At 37.2% G+C, this 13,922-nt stretch overlaps 1 protein-coding gene across 4 annotated transcripts in view; it reads right to left on the reverse strand.

Annotated features, from left to right (window-relative positions):
• The window catches only part of ANKRD44 (ankyrin repeat domain 44), a 369,642-nt gene that overhangs the window by 5,444 nt on the left and 350,276 nt on the right, over nt 1–13,922 (reverse strand). For all 4 annotated transcript variants that reach the window (XM_036745366.1, XM_036745365.1, XM_036745364.1 and 1 more), the window contains exons 22-27: nt 13,125–13,212; nt 11,561–11,644; nt 11,041–11,186; nt 8,225–8,307; nt 6,775–6,857; nt 2,765–2,856 (exon numbers count right to left, since the gene is read on the reverse strand). In XM_036745366.1, coding sequence (XP_036601261.1) covers nt 2,765–2,856; nt 6,775–6,857; nt 8,225–8,307; nt 11,041–11,186; nt 11,561–11,644; nt 13,125–13,212 — 576 coding nt within the window. The remainder of the gene's footprint in view (nt 1–2,764; nt 2,857–6,774; nt 6,858–8,224; nt 8,308–11,040; nt 11,187–11,560; nt 11,645–13,124; nt 13,213–13,922) is intronic.

Raw genomic sequence — 13,922 nt, forward strand, 5'->3', positions numbered from 1 at the left:
AGCAGTATGCTCCTGAGGAAAATTATTTTACTTTGCCTGAGTTTTCTCCCTTGTAAAATGGTGATAATAATATTTGTATTATCCATACTCACCAGGTTACTATGAGGAAAATGTAAACCTCAAAGCACTATAGAAATGTGAGCTACGACAACATTAATATGCAGTGTTATAGTGTCTAATGCTGCATAAGAGCATTTGGCACTAACTACTGCTGGAGGATTACAAAGTGCTAACAGATATGTGAACTATTATTAGTATCATCAGGGAATAACTTACTCAACCCATAGGACCTGGTACAGTGAATAGAAATTCTTACGGGGTCATCACCACTTCATTTCTTGTCTGTGATCATTTATCAAATTTCCCTGCCACTCACTTCCCCACCCTCACATTGATGAGAAAGAAAAAATAAGAAAAATCAGGTATGATAATGTTCTATACAAGTTAAGCAATTGATAAATAAAAGCTCTGTGATTCCAAAATGTTGAACAAAATAGCCTCTAAAAGAGGGGTTCTTCACCTAAGGGTCCATGGGCTATCACAGGATCCATGGATACATTATAATGTATCTATGAATGTTAATTTTACTAACCTCAAAGTGAAAATTAGCTTTTCTTCAATCATGAATAAAATAACCCAATCTTCTAAGAAGGGATTCCCTGAGCTTCATCAGACTGCCAAAAGTGTCCATGACACAGAAAAAGGTTAAGAACCTCCAACTCCAAAATGTATTTGGCCATTTCTGGCAAAGGCAGATGTGGATCACTAAACTTTGGTGCCCACAAAATTCATCTGTCTCTACACCCCAACTATATTAAAGTGGCCTAAAAGTAGGTATATACTTCATCAATAGAACTGCAGTAGTGGTGGTGAGAGGAAGAAGGGGAGTAATGGGGGAAGAGAAAGGGAAAGGAAAAACCAAGGAAATGGAGTAGGGGACAAATCTCCCCTTCTCTTCCCAGATGAATCAGGTAAGGGGCAGAGCAGGGGACATGCTATGAAAAAATGAGGCTAAACAACCAAAAATATTGAGTTAGCTAATGATATCAGTATGGCTGCTTACTTCTGAGAAATATGCATGCGCTGCTAATTCCAATACCTGTAATAAGCATTTAAGTGAGTTATGTTAATACATTTTATTATAATGCTACAATTGAGCACATTTTAAATTTCGTAACTCACAAGTATCAAGAATTTTCTATTTGCTTCAAGCATAACTGATATTGTTCTAAAAAAAAGTTGAATACTGAGTCACCTAACATTTGATGCTTATTCACTTTTACCAGAAAGGAAATGTTTGAGAGTTGACTTCAATTTTTTTTTGTGTATCATGGTGTACTGGCAAGAGTACTGCATTTAGAGTCAAAGGACCAGGGTTTGAATCCCACTTCTGCTTCTTACTGTAGGTGTGATCTTGGGCCAATCACTTACTTAATCACTCTGGGTCTTTCTTTTACTGTAGAATGATGGAGTTGTACTAGATGACCTCACAGTTCCCTTCCAACTCTAAACTTAAGTTTCTGTGATCCAGATCTAACATTTCACACATGCAGGGAATTCTGTACACTAACACAGATCAGAAATTCACCCACAACCTGTGGTTCTAGAGAGCTGTTTGGGGCCACTGAGAGGTTCAGCAATAGGCCCAGTGTGTATCAAAGGCAGGTGCTGACCGCAGGTGTTTTGTGACTCTAAGGCCAGCTCTCCATCCTTTATGCCAAATGTCTCAGAATTTCTTAAGAAGCAAAAAGGGAAATTTCCTATAGTATTTAAACCATAGAATCATATCTTTAGAGCTGAGAGACACTTTAGAGACCTGTCTAGCGTAATCCCATCAATTTACAGATGAGGAAACTGAGGCCCAAAGAGATTAAGTGACTTGCCCAAGGTCTCATAGTTAGTAGGTTGCAAAGTCAGGATTTGAACTCAAGTCCTTTGATTACAAGTCCACAGCTGTCTCTAATATAGCAGACTGATGATCGCTCTAAGAGAAAACATTTTTTAAAAAGAGTTTTCTATAGATCAGGAAATATATTCAGTTCTAAAAATCATAAAATCATAATAGAATTATAGATTTAGAATTGAAAAGGACCTTAGAGGTCATCTAGTCCAATTCCCTCATTTTACAGATGAGGAAACTGAGGCTAAGAGAAGACCGTAACTCACCTAGGGTCAGGTAGCCAGAAAGTATCAGAGGCAGTATTTGAACTCGGATTTTTCTGACTCCGAGTTCAGAACTCTATCCATTATGTCATGCTACCTCTCAATTCTCACATATATCCCCAAAATTTCCATAACAAGAATCTTTTTAATAGCACCTCTGTTTTAGTCTGACAATTGGAAATACCAAGGTTGATCTCAGAATGATCTGGGACACAGTCGAGCAGACATCCAAGTATTTGGGCCCTCACACATGCACTAATGATATATATCACCCTTAACTCTTCAAGGCATGCAGTTAGAATTTATTTTGCCAAGTTAAAAGGTTTTGAATGAGTCTGAAACATTTTAACTACTGCCCTGAGGAGTTAGAAGCCAACAGCTGACATTACATGCAAGATGGAAAACTCTAGTAGAGTGTAGAGTATGTGGTTTACAGAAAGGGCAAGATCTCCTTGCCTGATGCCTTACACACAATGAGCTTCCAAAGAGTACATTCCGTCTTTTGACTTTTTTTAACCAGCTCCTATCTATCTTTCGTTTTTCTGGCTTCCAAAAGTATACAAAAGGAGAAAGCAAGAAGATGAAGATTGTTTCCTCTTACCATTTTCATCTACAGCGAGGACACAGGCTCCCTTGGCTAGCAGCTCTTCAACCACCCTCTTCAGGCCATTCCGTGCAGCAATATGGAGAGGTCTACAAAACATAACACTTAACCTTCGAGGCTGACTTCCAAAACCTACCTTAAAGAATCACTTTCAAGATAAAAATATTACCTATGTCATAAGGAGTGGAGGAGAAAGGACATTTGAAAAGCTTTTGAGCTCTACTCTAGGCTTTCTTATGATGTTTGTTGCTATAACTTGTTACAGATGATAATGATTAATCTATTCTCCCAATTTATGCCTGGATCCTCTGATAGGAAATGGATGGAATGGATTTCAGGTGGAGATATGCTCTCAGAAAATCTTGATGACAACAGAAATGAGGAAACTCTTGTCTATGGGCCCAAGGAAGAAGTCTAGGTCACATTATTGAAAGAATTAAATATCAAGCTACCATGAATCTTATGTGAAGCCATTTTCATCCTGATAATTTGAGCTACTTTATAAATAATACTCTTACATACTCATCCCAAGAATAGAATACATAGAAATAATATGATACTCACATGAGAGAAAGGGAATAGAACGCATGGAAATGCAACATGACATCATGTGAAAACAAACAGTAGACTTAGGTTCAAGTATTGGCTCTGCCACTATCTCCTTGTATAACTGTTGGCAAGTTACTAGATCTCTCATTGTCTTAGTCCCAAAGTCTTCAGAATGGATTTAACAACATTTGTACTATTGTTTACTTAAAGAGTTTTCATGAGGATCATAGACATATATATATATATATATTTATATGAAATGCTACAGAAAGGTCAGCTCTTAGTGTTAAATACTTGCTAACTTTAAGAAGCTCTTAGAGGATTTTTTCCTCTCCTTTCAGACATAGGGAAGGACAGTAGATTGTTGGTAAGGATTTGATCTAGCATTGTGTAGTGTCAGAACTAGGAAGTTGTTGTGTGTTTAGTCATTCAGTTGTGTCTGACTCCTCATGACCTCATGGACCATAGCACCCCAGGCCAGTATATCCTCCATCTCTCGAATTCTATCCATGTTTGTGGTTGTTTACACCATCCAACCTGAGAGGCTCATCTTCTGATGTCATTTCTTTATCATTTTAGTACTGTTCATGGGGTTTTCTTGACAAAAATTCTAGAGTGGTTTGTCATTTCCCTCTCCACTGGATCACCTTTTGTCAGAACTCTCCACTATGACTTGTCCATCCGGTTCAAGTCCCACTTCTAATTACATCCTGGCTGTGTGAACCTGGGAAATTCACTTAACCACAATACCCTAGGCATATCTATAGGACTATAAATTTCATGGAAGGTTCCAGCCTGCATCAGTGAAAGATGTTTTCTCAACTAGGAGTTCTCTATACCAGTGAAATCACAGGTCCACTTCCTATCCTTGCCCCTTAAACTGTAGGAAGCACAAGGCTACAGTGTTAACCCCCAGCATCCTTTACTATATCACTGTTTTAGATTCTCAAATTTCAAAGAAATTCTTTTTTCTATAATATTAGATTGCATTAAATCTCTCTCTTCTCCTCTCTATATCTCAAAACCCATTACATTGTGGTTGTTCTTTCTTCTTTTACTATGTCTCTAATGAAGAGGGGTGACCTTTCTCCTTGACAAGGCCAATCTCACTCTCCATGCCTTTCATGCCATGCCTTCCTGATCTCTTCAGCAGAATACCCATATAATTATGCTCCCCCTCTAATTTTCTCTCTCTCCCTATATATTGCCCCCTTCCCCACTATCCTGGAAAAACCTCTACATTACACTGCGCCATCCCCTCAAAATATTGTTCTATATCTCTCCCCTATTCATAGTCAACCTCCTAGAAAAAAGTTGTCTATACTCATCGCCCCATTTCCTCTCCTTTCACTTTCAACCCTTTGCAATCTGGATTCTGACCTTATCACTTGACTGAACTGGTTCTGTTCAAAATTAATAATGATTTCTTAATTGCCAATCCAATGGCCTTTTTTTAAACTTCTCTGCAGTATATGACATAATTGACTATCCTCTCTCCTTCCTGAGTACTTTCTTCTCCCTGGGTTTTCATGATACTGCTCTCTCTTTAGGTTCCTCCTCCTCCTCTTCCTCCTCCTCCTCACCCCCCCTCTCCCTCCCTCCCTCTCCTATAGGTTCTACTTGTCTGCCTGTCAGCTCCTTCTGTCTATTTTGCTGTATTCATCATCTATATCATGCCCTCTCATTGTGTGTGTACCCTAAGATTCTCCCGGGCCCTCTCTTCCTTTTTCTCTCAGTTCAAAGGGGTTTAATTATCATCTCAAATGGAGAATGGCTGAACAAACTATGATATATTAATGTAATGGAATACTATTGTGCCATAAGAAATGATGAAAGAGATACAAATTCAGAGAAACCTGGGGGGACTTCCATGAATTGAAATGAAATCAACAGAACTCTGAGAACAATTTATAGTATCACAACATTTTAAAAACAAACAACTTTGACAGACTTAAGAACTCTGTTCCCTGAAATGACCAACAATGATTCCAGAGAACTGACAATGAACTGTATTCTTCACCTCCTGACAGGGATGTAATGTAATTCAGGAGATACAATGTTGGATGTGGACAAGGCAAGAATTTGTTCGCTTGACTATGTGCATATTTGTTACAAAGATTTTCCTTTTTTTCTTTTAAATTGGAGTTAGGGTTAGAAGGAGACAAAATAAATGTTAGTTTAAAAAAATGAAATGAAAAAAGAAGTCAAATTAACAAAAAAATCATCTCTATGCAAATGTTTTATGATCTCTATATCTAGCCTTAGTCTCTCTCCTGAGATCCAGTCATATATTACCAACTGCCTATTGGACATTTCAAACTAGATGTCTTGAAGGTACTCAAACTCAACGTGCTCAAAACAAAAATCCTTATCTCCCTCCCCAAAGCCACCCCTCTCTTAAACTTTCCTATTATAGTCCAGGGCAGTGCTATACTTCCATTTATCCAGTTTCATAACTGTGGCATTATCCTTGGCTCCTCACTTTGATTATCTGTATTGGGGATCCTTGAAGAGTTTGGTTTTTGTTTCCTTTGATTAATTCAGTGTATTTCATTTCATTTCTTACTAGGTGCTAAGGCCCAGGCCCAAACCCCTGTTAGGTGCTAAACCTATGTGGGTGTGAATTGGTAACTAAGGTGGGGCCTCAGGTAGGGCTAACTAAGGGAGGCCTGACTAGATCTTTGCTCCCAAGTTTGCCCCTAACCCCTGATTGCTAGGTGCTAAGCCTATGTGGGTGTGAAGCTCCCAGGGTACTAAGGGGAGGTGCTAACTCCAGAGCTAATCATAGGAGCCTAAGTTCTGGTCCCTCAGATGATGTTTGATAATGTCTGAAACTGTATAAAAAAGGGAAGACAGAGCCATTTGTTGAGGGCTCTCACTCTTGGGGGCTCACTGATGCAGAGACCTCGGGCAGCTATTGCTAAGAGCCCTCCAGCTCATAACCCAGATGTTGGGACTTTGTTAGACTCTGGTAACTATGTATTGGGATTTGAATGAGACAGAGCCCTCCAGCTTGCCCAGATGTCCGGGCTTAGTTTTCTTGGTAACTATGAATTGTATTTGGTCTGTTTGTAATTTGTTTGTATTTGCTCTGAAGTTCAGGGTGCTGGCTTTTAACCCTGAACTAAGTGAGTGATATTTGTATGCTGGATTAAAATAAGCTTGTTAACCCCTTAACGTTACTTTCCTTAGTAAAGCAGATCAAAAGAGACTGGGCTTTTGCAGCGTGCTGGTAGCGTGCTTGTTGTTGGGCTTGTGTTGGTCTTTCAGTCCCACAACAGCTGCTAGCCAGATTGTTGAAACAAATGGCATCATGAACAGGAACAGTGTATTGGGGATCCTTGAAGAGTTTGGCTTTTGTTTCAAATCCAGGTCACTTGACTCCAAGTTTAGAATTCTTTTTCTTCCATAAATGACTGTGTATATTAAAGAGTAACATCACAGCAGCTGGTACTTACGTCTGCAATGTATTATTTGTTGCATTAATAAGGCTCTGTTCTTGTATCTTGTCAAGTATTAACAAGGCACATTTTTCATGACCCTAATAAGGAAAACAAACATATAAAAATAGTAAAGAATGTTAGATAGATGAGAAATTACCTTATGGAGGAAATTGTTAACTTAAGACTTCAAATTTAAATTTTAAAATTTAAAATGAATGTCACCGTCTTGAAAACCCTAAGCAGGAAAGTGGAGTAGAAGTCAAATGGGAGAAAGTTGCCTGGACATGGATATAGTACATGCTTCAAGAGTCAGAGTCAAGCCCATTAAGATTTACTTGTTATATATCTGTAGAAGCAGAATGAATTGTAGGAAAATGATATTTCTGAACTAATACTTAGCATTAATCATCCTGGACAACCAAAGTGGGGTGGGGCAAGCTCAGATTATTGAAGTGCTATAATGATTAGAGTTGAGAATATCCTATAATTCTTTCAGGGATACTTAGAGTATATGAATTCTTTCATGGAATCTTCCTCCTCTGACTATACCATCCTATAAAGAACTATGAGGGTATTTACTGTCCTTGTCATTTATCTAGCATTTATGTTATGATATAAATTAATGATCTTTTTTATAGTCATGGGTCTTATCTTCCCAATCAGACTATAAACATTTAGAGGGAGGCAACATATTTTTTAATTTATTTTTTCCTAATTACAAGTAAAAATGATTTTTAACATTAATTTTTTAAAAATTTGAATTCCAAATTCTCTCCTTTGGTCCCTCCCCTCCTCCCCCATTGAGAAAGCAAGCAATCTGATATCGTTTATACATGTGCAGTTAGAACATATCTTTTTTAAAAATTTGCCCACAGAATCTAGAAGAGTAACTTGAAGGTAGTAATGCAAAATAAATACCTGTTGATGGTTATGGCAAGTACAGTATTACGAGATTTCACGCCTGTCACCCTTTTTAGGGTAGAAAGGATGAAATGCATAAGAAAGGTGCTTATTTTTTTTAAAAGGTGCTTATTGGAAAAAACACATTTTTTGAAGTGGTCACAGATATTTTCAGTATTCTATTAATTTGCTTCATAGCAGAATTGTTTTAGGCTATATTTAGACAATACTATCTGCTTAGGCTCATGAATCCAAGTGGAAATGCTTGCATTCTGAAGAAGCATCTGATCATATCACCAAGGTTTTTTCATCTACCCTTAGTTCAGAGTAGTGTCTACACAACTGAGGCAATTAATGAGAAACACTGCAATGGCAGTCAGCTTCCAAGCTGTGTGCAGAAGTTCATAAGGTTCTGAGTCCTTTTATGGATTTCAACTTCACTCGAAATTCATCTTTAAAAGTAGCAGCATTTTGGTAAATAGATATCCTGACCTAAAGATATCCTGATCCATCCTTTAAGTATTTTGATACATAGATAACAAATTTTTAGAATTTATTTACATACTTTACTACAAGCCAAATGTAACGGTGTATTCAAGTCCTTATCTTTTACAGTCAGATCAGCCTTGGCACTGTTCACCAAAAGATCTAAAAAAAAGAAAAAAAAACCCAAACAGGGTTATTGGTACCAAATGCTAATCATATGTAATTTGAAGAAGTTAATAAAAACAATATTGTGATAAAAGCAGTATGTACAGACATAACCCACATAACATTGTTCTGGTTACTGATATCATTAATAAATCATAATCTAAAGTCAGGTTGCTAATTCATAAGACTATGACCTGCAAGTTTTCATGCAAACATCTGATGTTAGGTAGCATTTGCCCATAATCAGACCCTGTATATTAGATGGGGGAAAAAAGACATTGATTATACCCATTGGTGTTAATGTTAACATGTTAATGTTAAATAACTTGTTTCTTTTCAGAGTAATGTTATTAATGGGCTTTATTTGCTTGTTAAAATATGGTGCAGTGGTGTCTAACTCAGAAACAGGAGCCACTAAACTGTACATAGGAATCTTTGTGGGCCTCATACTGTCTTAGAAAACCACATTTATTAACATTATTTATGTTCTATTGTATTTTTACTTCTTTTATTAAATATTTCTTAGTATATGTCCATCAGTTTGGGGCTGCACTTGAGAGTATTGTGGGCCACAGTGGACCACCTATTTTCACCTTTGGGAGTTAAGTGACTTGCCCAGGGTCACATAGCTAGTATCTGAGGCCATATTTGAACACAGAAAGATGAGTTTTCCTGATTCTGGGCCTGGTACTCCATTTACTGTGCCACTGAGCTGCCCTCAGATTCTTATCACCTCTTACCAATTTCAATGACTTACTACTTGGTCTCTATGATTCTCTTTTCTTTATTCTCCATTCCACAATAGCCACCAAGGTTATTTTCCTTAAGCTCAGATGTAGCCATGTCACTTCTATATCCTAAAAAAAATACACTAAATAACAGTGGCTCTCTAGGATAGGCCTCTAGGATAAAATATTACCTCCATTGGCTTTTAAACCTCTTCACAATCTGACCTAAGCCTATTTTTCCAGCTTCACTATATATTACTTCAATTCTTGCATGCTACCAACAAACCAAACTAACCTTTACTCTGTTTCTCATACATAATATTCCATTGTTCTTTTTGGTGTCTTTGTGTTGATTGTACCCCATGCCTGATGTGCAATCTCTCCTTACCTCTCCCTCATAAGATACCCCCTTCTCCTTCAAAACAGAGCTCAAAGGCTTCCTGTATGAAACCTTTCATGATCCCTCAACTATTAATGCGCTCCATCCCATGATTACTTTGTATTTTTTATATACATATGTGTATTTTGCATAAACTTATACATGTACATGTTGCCCCCCACCCCAGGAATTGAATTTTTTGTTGGTTTTTTTTTTGTCTTTGTATCCCTAGTACGTGGCACAATGTCTGGCATATAATAATAGCCATTTAATAAATGCTTGTTTATAAACTGTATAAAAAATGAGAGTTATCAATAAAATATTTTTTATAATGTGTAGTGGTGTTACTGTAGAAAGGTCAACTCACTTCCATTATTCCATGAACAATCAAGAAATTTAAGAGGGTAGCTATAGTAAATGGAGTCAAGTGGCTTTTGTGAGTCAGCTAGGTCAAAGCAACTGAACCTTGAGGGCAGGGAGAAAGTAGATGCTGCCAGTGTTTCCATCTGGCCCAGGACTAGCTTATGTATTAAAGCAGAGAAGAGTAATGGTAGTTGCAGGTATATTGCCTTAACTGGTCAGACTCCTGTGGACCCGTAATCTTCATTCCAGGTGACAGTAAGTTCTGATGAACTGCTGCTTCCCCAGCAGACCAAGAAGATGTGTTCCTAAGTATGTCTTATTGCCTGAGTCCATATTAATAAATTGTCTCAAGGTATGGGAACTTAGTGTTTCACCAGGCAGTAGACCTAGAATGACTTTGTGCACAAAGGTCAGAGAATACTTATTGGCACCTCAAACACTCTTCTGAGGCCAATCATTATAAGAGGTATACTATCTAGGAGTAGAGAGCTAGAAATCCCACAGTCCTCTACCCAGGTCAGAACACATCTGGAAAATTGTGTTCAGTTATGGGCAATAAGTTTTAGGAAGGACATAATAAACTGGAAAGCATCCAGGAGAGGAAAACTGGGATGTTTAAAGACTTTAAGACCATGCTGTATGAAGGTTGAATAAGTGAACTTGGAATGCTTAATCTGAAGCATCCTACACCCCAAGGGCTGAAATAATTTTTGTCCTTAAGTATTTGAAGGGCTGTCAAATGGAAGAGGGAATAGATTTCTCGACTCTTGAAAGCAGAAGGAGGAACAATAGTTGCAAGCCGCAAAGAGGCAAATTTAAGCTTAATATAAGTAAATACTTCCTAACAGATCTATCCAAAAATTAAATTGCCTGGTCCAAGAGGTAGAGGGCTTCCCCTTGTCAGAGCTCTTCACTTGAATGCTGGTTGTTCATTTGCTGGGCACAATGAAGAAGGGTCATTGATTAAGTTTGAATTGGACTAAGTGGCCTATAGTGAGGTCCTATAGTGCTAAGAGTCTATGGCTCTTGTAAGGAATGTGTGGTAGGTAAGAGTTTAAACCTGCTAACCATATCTGCCATTCTGTAAACCAACTGAAACAAAACCAGTATTTTTAATGAATATCAAAGTCACCCACCGGGGTTGCAGCAACAGCACCACATATGATGGGATGTAATTGAATTTTCCAATTTAACTTCTTCCATCGTTTCCCATGGGGGAAAAACAAAAACAAAAACCAACTCTGCCAAACCAATACATACCCACAGCACCTGCCTGCCCATTCTCAGCTGCCATCATGAGTGGTGTTTTCCCTGAATTATCTGCAGCATTCACTTGTGCATTGTGGCTTAAAAGAAGCTGTAAGCATTCCACATGATCGGCAAACGCTGCAGCATGAAGTGGGGTTCTGAGGATTTAAAAAATATATATTCTTACTTGAACTTAATGGACTATTACTTTTATCCCTTCTGAGTAATATGAACTCTTTATCTTTCATCTTGGGAATTTAAAACTGATGACTTTATTAAGAGTAATAATGCCATCTTTAACTGTACTTTAATCAAGTCATTTTTGTTTTCATTCTCTCTTTGTTAGATATATGATACTAAAATAATATTAAGAAAAAGGTAAGATTAAATTTAATGATAAAAATCCATTCAAGTGCTTTGAAAAGTAAGCCATGTCAACTGTTTTGGTCAAGCAATGAATTTAGACTAAATAACTACTGTGATACTCTGAAAAGAGAGACTAGGATTCATTAAGACACAAAGAGCTACTTACCGTCCCTTGTCATCTCTACAATGGACAATGCTGGGGTCTATGGCCCCAATAAGCAGTGATGCACAATTTTCGTGGTCATTAATTCTAAAATAGAAACATTTTATCGTTACCTTTAAATTGGCAAAAAAAACCAAACTTTTTTTGTTTCAAAAGTACCTCTATAAAATTTCATTATTTGCAAAGAATCGAATGAGTTCAAGTCTGATTATATCACCCCCTTATTCAAGAAACTCCAGTGGGTCCCTATTGCCTCAAGAATAAAATAAAACATCCTTTCATAACATTGCCACTTCATACATTTCTAATCTTCTTACACCTTATTCCCCTCCGCATACTCTGTGATCTAGTGACACTGACCTTGCTGTTCCTTGCACAAGACACTCCATCTCCCAAGCCTAGGCATTTTCACTGGCTGTCCTTCATGCCTGGAATTCTCTTTCTTCATCTTGTCTTCTTGCTTCCCTGGCTTCTTGCAAGTTTCAGTTAAAATCCCTACCACATGAAGCTTTTCCTGACCCCCCTAATGCTAATGTCTTTTGACTGATATTACCTCCAAAAATTGCCTGATAAAATCTCCAAAGTACATATTTCGTTTTTATATAATTGTTTGCATGTTCTCTCTCTCATTAGACTTTTGGCTTGAGAGTAGAGGCTGCTTTTTTGTTTTGTTTTTCCCTTTCTTTATATACTCAGGACAGTGCCTGGTGAATCGTAGGTACTTAAAAAATACTTGCTTATTTGATTCAAAATGAAATATGCTTTGCCTCCTCAAATGCCTATGTTTCCCCCATTCACTGCAGAATTCAGAACATTTTTGTATAATTTCAGTCTTGCCTTTTTGGAGGGTTGGGGAATCTGTATTATAGTGGAAAGAGTTGTAGATTTGGAGACAGAGAACCTGTGTTTAAATCTCATCTCTGCCATGACTTGTCAGTTGGACAAATTATGTGAACTCTCTGGGTCTTGGTTTCATCATCTATAGAATAAAGAGATTAGACCAAATGGACCTCCAAATTTCCTTTAGGCTCTAGATCTGTGATCCAGAATTCATCAATGTGTTGAAATTCCCTCCACCAATGCAGAAGGGTAACTTATCAATCAATACATTAACAAGCACTGATTAAGCACCTACTATGTACCCATCACTGTGCTAGGCACTTGGGTTACAAAGACAAAGCTGGAACAAGTTCTGCCTTCAAAAAGCTTATATTTTTAATAGAAGAGATAACATATACATACATATCAACTCCCTAACATAGGGGTTGACTTAAAACTGCCTAAATGCTGTTTTGCATTTTAATAGTTTAAAAATGCACTAAGACTTTGGGGACATTTTAAAGATGGCTACTTAAAAAGGATATATTTCAGGTTGTCCCACTTGATTTCTGCAAATTGGACTATGAATACCAACAACATAAACTTATCTGTTTTTAGCTGTAGAATGTGATATACAACAGGTCATGTTAAAGATGGCCTCCTCTCCTAATTGCGATAAGTCAATTTCCCCTATATACTTTACAATAACAAAACAACAATTATATTAACATCTAACATTTATACTCACACAGCACAGTGCAATGGAGTGAAGGGATTACCATTAAATTTGCGAAAACATTTTTGTTCCAAAAGTACCTCTATACAGTTTTCATTACCTGTAAAGAATCAAATGAGTTCAGTTACAATGTTCACAGTTGTTAACTATCTTCTAAAAACATACAAAACCTTGAGAACCTAAATATTTAATTTTAGTTTGTAATTCTTATTGTTGAGCTGACCATATATATTCTCCATGAAATAAAATATCTAAAAGTTAAAATGCTATTAATTCTGCTCAAAGATGTTTTGAAACTCTCAGGACAAAATTAAAAGAAGGTTTATATGGTTTGATCTCCTAGAAAAGTAGCTTCATTTTTGTATCAATCAGTGTGTATTTATTAAGTGCCTATTATGTGTCATGCACCATATGAAGTGTTGGCAATTAAAAAGACAAAAACCAAATAGTCTTTGCCTTCAATGAGCTTCCTTTTCAAGGGAGGAGGGAAAAAGAGTTTTGGTTATTTATATTGGCCAAACCAAATCTTTTGGTTATATTGATGCTAAAGTTCTGTAGAAAACCGGCCCTGGAGTCAGAAGGACCTGAGTTCAAATCTGACCTCACACACTTGACACATGTACTAACTGTCTGACCTTGGGCAAGTCACTTAGCCCCAATTGCCCTGCCAAAAAAAGAAACAAAACAAAACAAAATATATAACCATAGTATATGATTATGATGGAATACTATTGTGCTATAAAGAATGATGAGCAGAATAATTTCAAGAACCTCTGTCTCCAAATCTACCACTCTTTCCACTATAACATT

Source organism: Trichosurus vulpecula, chromosome 2 (genome assembly GCF_011100635.1).
Source record: "Trichosurus vulpecula isolate mTriVul1 chromosome 2, mTriVul1.pri, whole genome shotgun sequence".
In the NCBI taxonomy this organism is placed as follows: Eukaryota; Metazoa; Chordata; class Mammalia; order Diprotodontia; family Phalangeridae; genus Trichosurus; species Trichosurus vulpecula.